Source organism: Rhyacophila brunnea, unplaced genomic scaffold, assembly GCF_057557595.1.
Source record: "Rhyacophila brunnea isolate RB1 unplaced genomic scaffold, BYU_Rbru_1.0 scaffold_15, whole genome shotgun sequence".
Taxonomy (NCBI): domain Eukaryota; kingdom Metazoa; phylum Arthropoda; class Insecta; order Trichoptera; family Rhyacophilidae; genus Rhyacophila; species Rhyacophila brunnea.
In genome coordinates, this window is record NW_028232806.1 from 35,048,054 (window position 1) to 35,060,414 (window position 12,361).

A 12,361-nucleotide genomic window follows, 5' to 3' on the forward strand; every position below is an offset into this window, starting at 1 on the left:
AAAAATTCCCACTATCAGAAAGCAGTGATCACTGCTACATGTCAATTGTACGTAAAATATTTCACCGTGGCATAGTTCGCCGTGAGCTTTCTTATCGGAAAAATATGACCGTATACTATACGGTCTCCAATTTTATTACAACGTTTTTATTAGCTCGTATTCTTGTTTGTTCGGTGATTCTTTGTCCAGTACAAATATTGCAATCGACTTTTAACTAACTTCCCGACTGGCTAGACATTTGAAACTTTTAGGATATATCAGAACCCAATGCCAATGCATTTTTTTAATACTTTTAGCCATCTTTAAGTAGAATTGAATTCATTTTCAGCTAATTCTGTTTTGTAATCGAGGGCATCCGTTGTTTGTTTTCCCACGGCGCAGAACTAACCTGCCATTAGTAATGCCAATTGGGGGGCAGTAACCATGTTTAATGAAATCGCTTCGGATATTGACATATTCCACTTACGTGAGGGTGAATTTAGGTGGATGTTGTTTTATAAGTTTTTAAGATAGGGTCTATCAAAGTTCACTCTGTGTGCTTCCATCTACTTTTATTTTGTAACTTATTTTATTTATTATTTTATTACTTATTCTCTGTATTTGTATTTTTAAATTTATTAACACTTATTTTATGTCATGTCGTGCACGCTTTGAATTTATAATTTGTTATGTTCATTATATGTAAAATAAATACATTTGATTTGATTTGATTTTGATTTGATTTGTATGAAAAGTTATTTCGACACCATTATTGGTTGCTATAGGTCTGGGGTCCTAGCAACTAAATTATTAATATATACGTGCGTTACTATGGAAATCAATATGAATGTCAAAATGACATTTTAGTATTATTTCTATCAAGTACAAATTTTTTTGATCGTTAGCTAGTCAAGTCAAGTTTATATGATTCAACAGAAAATTTAAAAACGTTATATATAAAATGTTCTTTTTATCTCGTAATTATTATTTCTAAGTTTTTAGATTAGTTTTTAATTTGTACCTTTTTCTATTTCAGGTGTCTTATAAACGAACCATTATGCGAGTTCCCGGTTATACTATCTTCTACATGATGATGGGTAAGTGAATTTTAAAATACCATTATTAAACCTATATATATAAGTTTATTATAACTTATAAAATAGGAAAAATTTGTCGCAATTAAGTATGACTTCTTTAGCATAGTCGACTATGTGCGTGGGCGCGATACCCGAGAGATGCAAGTTCGATTCCTGCAGGGGTGTCTTACTTAAAAAAAAAGATTTTTTCTGTTTGTTATACTTAATATATTTTCTCATAAGTGTTATATTGTGTTACAATTGTGTTATGTTATTAATGGTTCCATGATAAAGCAGAACAGTGACAAAACAGAACATGACAAAACAGAAAATGACAAAACAGAACATGAAAAAACAGAATAGTGACAAAACAGAACAACGATAAATATAACTATGACCTTTCAGGAAAAATATAAATTTAATATTGGAATTGTCCTATCTCTATTATGTTGATAGATTTTTAATACCACAGATTTTCAATACGCCATAATAAATCAAATTATATACTTAAATTCTGCATTCCTAATCGCTAGAAAGCATCAAATAAACGGGACTTAACTTGGTGTTGGCGGCAAGCTTAGAGTATCTCATCTTAATCAATATATTATGTTCAAAATGACTGGGTGACTAGGTGCAACGAAATAATGACCTAACCTAACCTAACCCAACCTAATCTAAATACATTCCACAAAAATTAATGTTTCATTTTTCCCCTGGGTGTTCTGTTTTGTCACTGTTCTGTTTATTCGTTTATATTTTTTAATCGTTTAAATTCATTGTCAATTGTAATAGTCAAGTACTTAAACTATTGGATTTAATTAACATCGGTGATGTAGCTTGTGTACGTTAACAATAAACAGCAGCTCTTTAAGCTAAAGTGCCAAAGTTTCAGAGCCGCGTGATACATGCGTCACTAATAATAGCAGCCGATAATTGCCAATTCCGACAAAATAACAATTTTCACCCAATTAAGCAACCATCTTCTACATATTAGACACTATTTCACTTACTAGCGCCCCTGTTCAGTAACACCTGCACGCCAATGTTTATCGACAAGCGATTCGAGAAATTTAGGTCATATTATATTTTAAATTTTTACTTTCGTTAATACATGCATTAATATATACGTGCGTTACTATGGAAAACAATATGATATTTCAGTATTATTTCTATCAAGTACATTTTTTTGATCGTTTAAGCTAATGAAGTCAAGTTTATATGATTCAACAGAATATTTAAAAACGTCTTATATAAAAAGTTTTCTTTATCTTGTAATTATTAAGTACTTAATTTAATTTAGGTTAGTTTCAGTGTATAAAATAAATTTATAAACATTTTTTAAATTATACAAACTCAGATAATTTACTGCGCAGATAAATAGATTCACAAATATATTCAAAAACTATTACCTGCTACGAGATTGAAGAAAAATCATCATACTATAAAACAATATTGATTGATTGATTTACATTGATTTTTGTGACGATTGACGTAGATTGGATTTATTTAAAAAAATTACTAATTTTACCTTACAACCAATTGAATAAGATACACCAGTATTTTACAACGTTTTTCTTAGCTCGTATTCTTATTTGTCCGGTGGTTCTTTGTCCGGTACAAATCTCGCAATCGATTTTTAACTAGCTTTCCAACAACTAGACATTTGAAACTTTCAGAACACGATGCCAATGCATGTTTTAATACTTTTAGCCAACTTTAAGTAGAATTGAATTCATTTTCAGCTAATTCTGTTTTGTATGAAAAGTTATTTAGACACCATCATTGGTTGGAAGGAGGTCCTAGCAACTAAATTATTAAATAATATATACGTGCGTTATTATGGAAATCAATATGACATGTCAAGTACAATGATCGTTTAAGCTAGTCAAGTCAAGTTTATATGGTTCAACAGAATTTAAAAGCGTTGTATATAAAAAGTTATTTTTATCTTGTAATTATTTTTCTTTATATCCATATTTGTGTATTCCAACAACTATACAAAAAACTATGATTTTGTAATATTTAACAGAAATTAAAATATCACTTAGTTTTATGTCTGCACTCAATTGAAAGCGTCGTTCAAATATCCGTGAAGAAAATTATCAGTACCACCAAATTCATTCGGACACATAAATACGTCTAAGGCTACAAAGGGCATAGATTATAGCCACAATGGTTCCTTTGACTCGTTCGCATGGGCTGATTACCATGACAAGAGTCGGTTAGAAACGCTCTCTAATACAAAGTTCTACGAGATACCGCACAGAAATCATGTCCCCTACGTCATACATAAAGTAGTTGACCAACGTAGCTGTCTTGCTATTCCACGTAGAGGCACTGCTACGAGACGTAGAGGCATGACTCTACAGACGTGTATGTTGATATATATCTAAATTATTACCAAATAAGAAAGTGAGACAAATATTCACAATAACGTTGCTCTTACAATAATATGTAAGTACCTATATAATATAATTTATACTATCGACCGAAGGTACTTGATGGAATTTGAATTTGAATTCTACTGGACTTAAGTTTTGTACTATTCTGTTTGAGTCGTTTTTTGCGACCCTGGTTTAACCTTTCGGTATCTTCACACTGAAAGCGAATACAATGAATTCCCACTTATATAATAAATCAATACAATAAAGTAGTTAAGAACTTTCTCATCCACCTAGGGGGGACATGCTCAGCGTAGGTCAAAATGGAACTTTTGTTCTATTTTTGAAGCATGATCCTGGACATACCTTAAACGTTGTAGATAATATATAATTTTGAAGCCTTATTATCCTTTATATTTATTTTAAACATTTGATGACTGCATAAAGTATTTTTATTACATAAAATAGTATTCTTTTAAATCTCTCGCTCTAATGTTTTAGAATATAGTCATATTTCAGTACATAACTGTGCAGTGGCGTTAAAATTTTTTAGATTTATTAATTCTTAAACGCATTTATAAAACCATCAGTACAATTTATATCGACATTACTATAGTGAAATATTTACGATAAAAAATTATATTGATAATCTCTGTGATCCCAAATTTGACAAGAATTAGGCATTTTATTATTCAAAAAATGGGTAAGATTAACACATTTGAAGATAATTCTAAAGATACTTATTATAAGCTATGTTTTTGACCATTCAAGTGTGATAAACATCGTACGAATAATGATTGCTTTATAATAATTATTGACATTAGAAAAAGGTAGTGTTTTTTTGAAATACGCCATTTCTTTTGGCATTCCCCAGTACTACCCCAGGGCTACCGACCCTTAATAATAAATTTACCGGTAATTTATTAACGAACTGTAGCTATATTTACCGGTAATAAATGTTTTACTTACAATATACATACAGCATTTAAAATGCATATCATGGTGTTACCAGTATATTACCCTTAGACAATTTATATCCAGAGGTACCTAAAAATTATGGCTGTTAACATGTCTCAGTATTTACAAAGGGTATCTACGCCATAACTATATATCACACTATCTTTTTTACCTAAATAACCCATCATTGTTTCCCCAAAGGCCCAAGATCCATTATATATTTATTTTTATACCACCTTCCTTTCCAGCGTTAAGACTCATTCCTAGCCGCAGTTGAGATTTATATTTGTGTCACAGTAAGAATTAAAATCAGAGCACCCACGGTGGCCGCGCGGCTTAAGCATTGGACTATAATGCCGTGAGTCTCAGGTTCGAATCCTGGGTCTGGCAAGTACACATATTGTTTTGCAATTTGTGTATGAATCAGGGTATGGACCTAACAGATTGAGCAAGTGGCTGACATCCATTTCTCGTACAAAAAACAATCTACCGACGCCACACACACATACACAAAATAAATGTACTTGCAGGCGTAGGTAAAAAAAAACAATATTAAATATTTTTCCGGTGCGTCAAATTATTTCACAGCGAGCTTTCTCGACGAAGCTTTTTAGAATTTTCAGAAGCTCCACTAGAAAGCAAAGTTGTGTTACTCGTTCGTCTTATAAAATAAGATCTGTCTGAAAAATTTATGAAGTGGGCTATAGTGTGCGTAACAATGGCTGGCTTATCAAGGATGGGCTTGTAATAGATGGGAAATATGGAAGTTTACAGTGTGATGAAATAATAAAAATATTTCGCAGGTGCATTTTGATGGTGTGACTTAAGTGATTCAGTATCAGTATCCTTGACAGAATTATCTACATATTAAAATGATTGGCTCAAACCAAAACATTATCGAAAAAATATAATTTAAAAAAAAACTAAAAAAAAAAAAATTATTAGAAAAAAAATTTAACCGAAAGTGGGACTCGAACTTTCTGAGAACTTTCCGTCAATAAAAAACTTGGCTAACGCCTGGCGTCTATTATATAGTTATGTGTCCAACCTTAATTTATTGATCAAGATAGATGTTCTCACTATTTGTGGAATTTGACCTTTACCTCAATTAAAACTTAGTTATAATAAATAATTCTCATGAATCATAAATGGATCGATAGCTTAGAGGTGAAATTCAAAACGTAAGTTCGAGTCCTACTCCGTATAAATATTATTATAATGTATTTTATAATTATGTTTTTTTCTATAATATAGAATTTAACATTCTTATAACTACGTACATTCATTTTTAAATAAAACCAATATATAGTGTTAAATATTAATACTATCGACCGAAGGTACTTGATGGAATTTGAATTTAAATTCTAATGGATTCAAGTTTTGTACTTTTCCATTTGATTCGCTTTTTGCGACCCGGGTTCATAAATCCGGATTCATCATAAATCGTCCGGTGTTCGAATTTAGAACTAAGCTCATCACACGAGTGTTGAATGATAATATGTCAAATACTAGTATGTGGCGCTTCACTCAGCGGACAACTTATACTGGTGGATTTTATAGCATTATCATCGCGTATCCGGAAATTTTTACGTAAACAGTTCACAGGACGCAGGACACTTATTCGCGCGCCGCAGTACGTGAAACATGAGTTCGTGTAACATTTAATCAAATGACGAGTTCTTCGTTGAACATTTCACCGTGGAGTATATTTGTGGTTATGAGATGTCTTTACTAGGTTAGGTTAAGTTAGATTAGGGTTAATATAATTGGAATAGTACTATTTGCAAACTATCGCCGCATTTTGTAAGATACGTACAAATGTATTCCACGGTGAAATGTTCAACGAAGAACTCGTCATTTGATAAAATGTTATACGAACTCATGTTTCACGTACTGCAGCGCACGAATAAGTGTCCCACGATGAACTGCATACGTGCATGTAACAAAAATTGTAATATCTATCAGTCAATTTTATATAATGGAGTTTTTGATTCACGGGGGGACATGCTATATAAATGTAATGAAAATATAAATGATAATAAGGCTTCAAAATTATATAAATAGATTATCTACAACGTTTAAGGAGTGTCCAGGATCATGGTTTGAAAATACAATAAAAAGTCAATTTTGACCTACGACGAGCATGTGGGCCGTTATAATATTATAATAAATGTGTATCATACTAATTATTTATGTTCATATATTTTACAACGTTTTTATTAGCTCGTCTTCTTATTTTTCCGGTGGTTGTTTGTCCAGTACAAATCTTGCAATCGATTTTTTCTAACTTCCCTACTAGCTGGACATTTGAAACTTTTAGAATATATCACAACACGATGCCAATGCATTCTTTTAATACTTTTAGCCATCTTTAAGCAGAATTGAATACATTTTCAGTTAATTCTGTTTTGTATGAAAAGTTATTTCGGAAGAAATCCGTAATCCAATCCACTATTATGGTTGCTAGAGGGTGGTCCTAGCAACTAAATTATTAATATATACGTCTGTTACTATGGAAATCAAAATAAAATGTCAAAATGACATTTCAGTATTCTATATTTTTTTGTTTGTTTTTTATTTACTTCAAATCAAGTACAAGTTTGAGCATATTGAGCATAATAATTCAACAGAAAATTTAAAAACGTTGTATCTAAAAAGTTCTTTTTATCTTGAAATTATTTTGTATTATTTTATTTCACTGGTATTACCAAATAGGGACCTTGTGATTATTACTCAAATCTTGGCCTATCCCTGGTTTATAAACCATATTATTGAAAGAATAATGTGCTAGTCAGAAACTTTAGCGGACAGGCACAAACAAACAAGCAAACGTAAATAATTGATGGAACTCAATTTTGCTTTATTTTTAGGTAAATAAAAACCTTACCTGGATTTTTCTTAATTTTAACACTTTATTATTTTATAGAAAATTAAATCATTAATAAATTAAATAAAAATACATTAAAACTATTAATTGAGTAGGTATTAAACGATCGTACGTGATATATCACAGTGGGGAAGGCTAGAAGTAGGCTGTTAAGATGTGACATAAACAGTACAATATACTAAACTTTTTCAGTAAAACGTATTTTTTTCATTGAACTAAGACTACATACAATGCGTAGATAGTGTTTGATAGTTTTTTGAATTCAATTAAACCCTGCATAATCCAAGCCATTGTATATAATAGTAAAACATATTCGTTTACATATAAAATGTCTAAAACTATGCCATTAAACCTTACACAATTTTAGATACCTAGATATAAGAATATTTTTATCGATTATGGTTTGCTCTAGGCAGGGTTTAATGAATTTTAAAAAACTAACTAATACCATCTGCAATATGAATTCTTAATTCAATCAAAACAAAATAATTACAAGATTAGAAGAACTTTTTATATACAACGTTTTTAAATTTTCTATTGAAATATTGTACTCAATATGCTCAAAATTGTACTTGATATGAAGTAAATAAAAAACAAACAAACAAATATAGAATACTGAAATGTCATTTTGGCATTTTATTTTGATTTCCATATTAACGCACGTATATATTAATAATTTAGTTGCTAGGACCACCCCCTTTGCAAGCAATAATAGTCTTTTGCTTTTTACGGATTTTTCTGAAATAACTTTCCATACAAAACAGAATTAACTGAAAATGAATTCAATTCTGCTTAAAGATGGCTAAAAGTAATAAAAGAATGCATTAGCATTGTGTCTGATATATTATAAAAGTTTCAAATGTCTAGCTAGTCGGGAAGTTAGTTAAAAATCGATTGCAAGATTTGTACTGGACAAACAACCACTGGACAAACAAAAATATGAGATAATAAAAACGTTGTAATAAAATAGCACTATTTTGTCAAATCGCCTTTTGCATACATAAACTATTGTGGTTTGGCTTAGGCAGGGCTTAATTGAATTTTAAAAATTAACCAACACCATCTGCAAATTGTATTCTTAGTTCAATGAAAGTATGACTGGAAAAGTTTACTGTGCACTATTTATGTAAAACCTTAAAAGCCTACCTCCACCCTTTGCCACTGATGTATCATTTACTAAAATGAGTTAGTAGGTAGATACATATTGCATATTATAATATTATGTGAAACAGGATTCAAACATTGCTTTGTATAAACAAAATATTAGCATTTTTGTTCCAACATTGGAGTATATTATATACTAGATATTGTATATGAAAAATGTTATTATTTTTATAAGAGTTGTATTAATTTAAATGTTTTGGCTTGACTTACACTAAGTACTTCAATTACTAAAAAACATATTTTAACCATCTCCTATCTTGATAAGATCAATATTATGGAGAAGGGACCAGGAGTAAAAAACACTTGCCACTTTTATCTAATCTTCCCGGAACGTAAATTCATTTTTAAATATAATAAGTAATCGAACATAGATAATTTTGAAAAAAACTTTCTGAGAAAATATATTATAACGGGAAAATTTTTTTTTTTTTGAAAAAAGTAAGCCACCCCACCCCGGCAGGGAATTGAACCCTGCATCTCCTGGGTTTACGCCCCATTCGCGCATTGGTTACATGAAATTTGTACGTATGCAGTTCTTCGTGGAACACTTATTCGTGTGCCGCAGTACGTGAAACATGAGTTCGTGCAACATTTAATCAAATGACGAGTTCTTCGTTGAACATTTCACCGTGGAATACATTTCACCGTGGAATGCGTATTCTACAACATGTGGCGCTGGTTTGCAGTTCCAATTAGATTCAATACGAATTTTATGAGATGTCTTTATTGGTTTTAAATAATTTAATGTTGAAACTACATACATATAATTACAATATGAAACTATTTCTAATTTAGTTACCTACTTATTTTCTTCCGTCTTTCCCATATACTCCGATGGTTTAAGTGTTATAATTTTACATGATTATTATACGTTACCAAAATACATTTCACCGTGGAATACGTATTCTACAACATGTGGCGCTAGTTTGCTCTTCCAATTAGATTCAATACGAATTTTATGAGATGTCTTTATTGGTTTTAAATAATTTAATGTTGAAACTACATAAATAATATACCTATACGATGTGATTGTATTTATAATCTTCTTACCTACCTATTTTCTAATGTGTGTTTCTTGTATTACGATGGTTTTATTACGTATTTTTAAGTGTTTTATTTAGAAATTAATATTGCAACTTACAGAAATAGCAATATTTTGTTGTCTTGGTGTGGACAATGGACTAGTTGATTTGAAACCTTTTGTAAGTATGCATTATTGAAAATAAAAAGATGGCAATACCTACCTTTTTTAATTTAAAAAATAAATGTATATAGGTACATAGGTATATGTAAATGCTGTTGTTTAATTCATTTAGGATATTATTGATTTTTATAGATAAGTACATAGTACCTACTTTACTTTTAAATAGATGTGCCCGAGTTGGGGGAGCGGTCGTTTATGAAGAGTGGGTTAGTTCGATCCCGCGGATATACAAAAATACACGTTGTTTTTTTAAATGTGTCTATTGTGGCTTATTGCGTTTTATTTTAATTAACTACCAAATATGTTGAAAATTTATTATAGTATTATAGAAAATGTGTGTTCTTATTATTATTTAAAATAATATTATGGACAATGTTGATTTGAAACTTTTTGTAAATGGATATTATTGAAAATACGAACGTGTTAAAAGCTGCATACTTTAATTTAAAAATAAATATACCTACTTATATAGATGACTGCATTTATTGAATTCATTTTGGATATGATTGATCTTTGCAACTTTAAACATAGGTACTACTACGTAGGTACTTTAAATTTTGCATATCCTGATAATACAGCCATGGTATCCGACTTGGCAGAGCGGTTCCATATAGAAAGTGGGTTCAATCCTGTGACTTGATAAAAAATACATGTTGTTTTTTAAATGTGTGTTAATCCAACGAGAGACCAAGATTGGCTAACAAGTAACAACCGTTATTCGTAAAAAGTCTGTTAATATAATCTCCATTCTATGGAGCCAATTTATGTTCCGGATTGCAGAAAAAATATTAATTACCTATTCTACACTCGTATAATACACTCCGTTTCATTATAGGTTATTTTTGTTATAGTAAGGTAGGTACTTAATAATGTTGACTTTTTATTAATACTTATTAATTTTTAGATTTGATCAGAACTCCGGATATTAGGTATGTTACAGTGGCCAAATGTTTTTTGTGCACTAGAAGCACGTGAAAGTTAAAGGACCTACCTACGCAATAAACTGCAAAATACAACGGATTTGTAATTGATTTATTTCAAGATTTTTTAATTATATTTAGGATATGTTGATAGGTACGCGTACTTTATACATATATGTATAAATATAAAAACCTTTTTATTTCTTACAAACAAAAAAAGTAAATGACAGTGAATTGACTATATCTAATGTATAACCTATGATTATATCTATGATTGTATTATCTACTTATTATCTAGTTTATATAATATTAATTAAGTATTATTATTTTTATATTTTTTGTATAATACATATATATATTAAGATACTTAAGTACTTACTTTATATATTATAAAGATCAATAATATCCTAAATGAATTAAATATATATACCTAGGTAAAAACATTTATTTTTTAAATAAATTAGGTATTGCCATCTTTGTATTTTCAATAATACCTACTTACAATAAGTTTTAATTCAATTAGTCCACTCAGATTATAATAATCTAATTAAAATATTTGAAACCATTGTGTGTTAATACAGCATAAAGACCCAATGGGTTTGGCGAATGGCTAACAAGTGACAACATTCTTCGTAAAAAGTTTATTTGGTACTGTTCGGTTATACGGAATACAGCGGAAAACGCATTTTGAAAATAGGCGATAAACTGGATTATTTGTTAGTTTGGGTTAGTTTAGGTTAGGTTTGGTTAGGTTAACCTAACAAATAATCCAGTTTATCGGCTATTTTCAAAATGCGTTTTCCGCTGTATTCCGTATAACCGAACAGTGCCGTTTATTTATTAATACTCGTATAATTTATATTCAATGCAGCTCAATGTATTGCGCTTTGGAGCAAAAATGTTAATTATTTAGCCAGGTACATACTGTATTCTGTTTACTAAGTATTCACACATACATGATATATAAATAATATGTAATGTTTAATACGCTTACGTTACAGGTTACATTTGTTACAGTTGCATAATAGTGCATTTTAAATATCTATAGGTCATACCACAGAACTGATTATTAAGATAGAAATGCTAAAGCCAGTCACCATCGACCCAGAATTTGAAGCCAGCAACGCAAGAAATACTAAGCCCGTTTAGTGTCTTCCAATATTGCCAATATTGAATGCGCGTTTCATTTATGTTAGAAACTTTAATGCATATAATGATATTGTTGTTTTAATTTAATAAAACGCATTTTTTGTAGTAGTTATTCCACTTTTAATTAGGACCTGCTTCGTCCGCCTCAGAGGGACATTTTCAACTGAGTACATTTTTTTAAAACAATATTTATCAAACAAATTCCAAAGCGACAGAAATAATATAACAAAAATGCAGTTCCACCATGAATTGACAGTTAACAAATTAAAACATATTATGATACTTACGTAATGTAAATAACATATTCTTTATCACGTGGTAAATAGCTATAAGAACATTGTAGTCAATTTCAAGAATGTATGTTTTGAAACACACGTTGGTTCCGTAGCCATGACAATCTTTATCTATCTACACTTCTGATGCCTTCTTAATTTCCATAGATAAAACGGAAATAGATTTAAATTAGCATTAGGTATATTTGTAATTTCAGTTAACTTATCTGTACATATATATTTATATACCTGTCTAAATTTCGAAATAAACATTAGGTACTTACCTAAATAGTATTGTTGTGTTATAGGTATTTAAATTAATGATATACTTAATATTTTCTCATCAATACTAAACTTGATAGTTAATACCAT

General features: G+C 30.0%; 1 protein-coding gene across 1 annotated transcript in view; it reads left to right on the forward strand.

Annotated features, from left to right (window-relative positions):
* LOC147075270 (uncharacterized) overlaps window positions 1-12,361 on the forward strand; it is a 394,301-nt gene that overhangs the window by 39,896 nt on the left and 342,044 nt on the right. Inside the window, exon 2 of the mRNA XM_085942914.1 lies at window positions 1,016-1,076. Within this exon, the coding sequence (XP_085799040.1) occupies window positions 1,016-1,076 (61 nt within the window). The remainder of the gene's footprint in view (window positions 1-1,015; window positions 1,077-12,361) is intronic.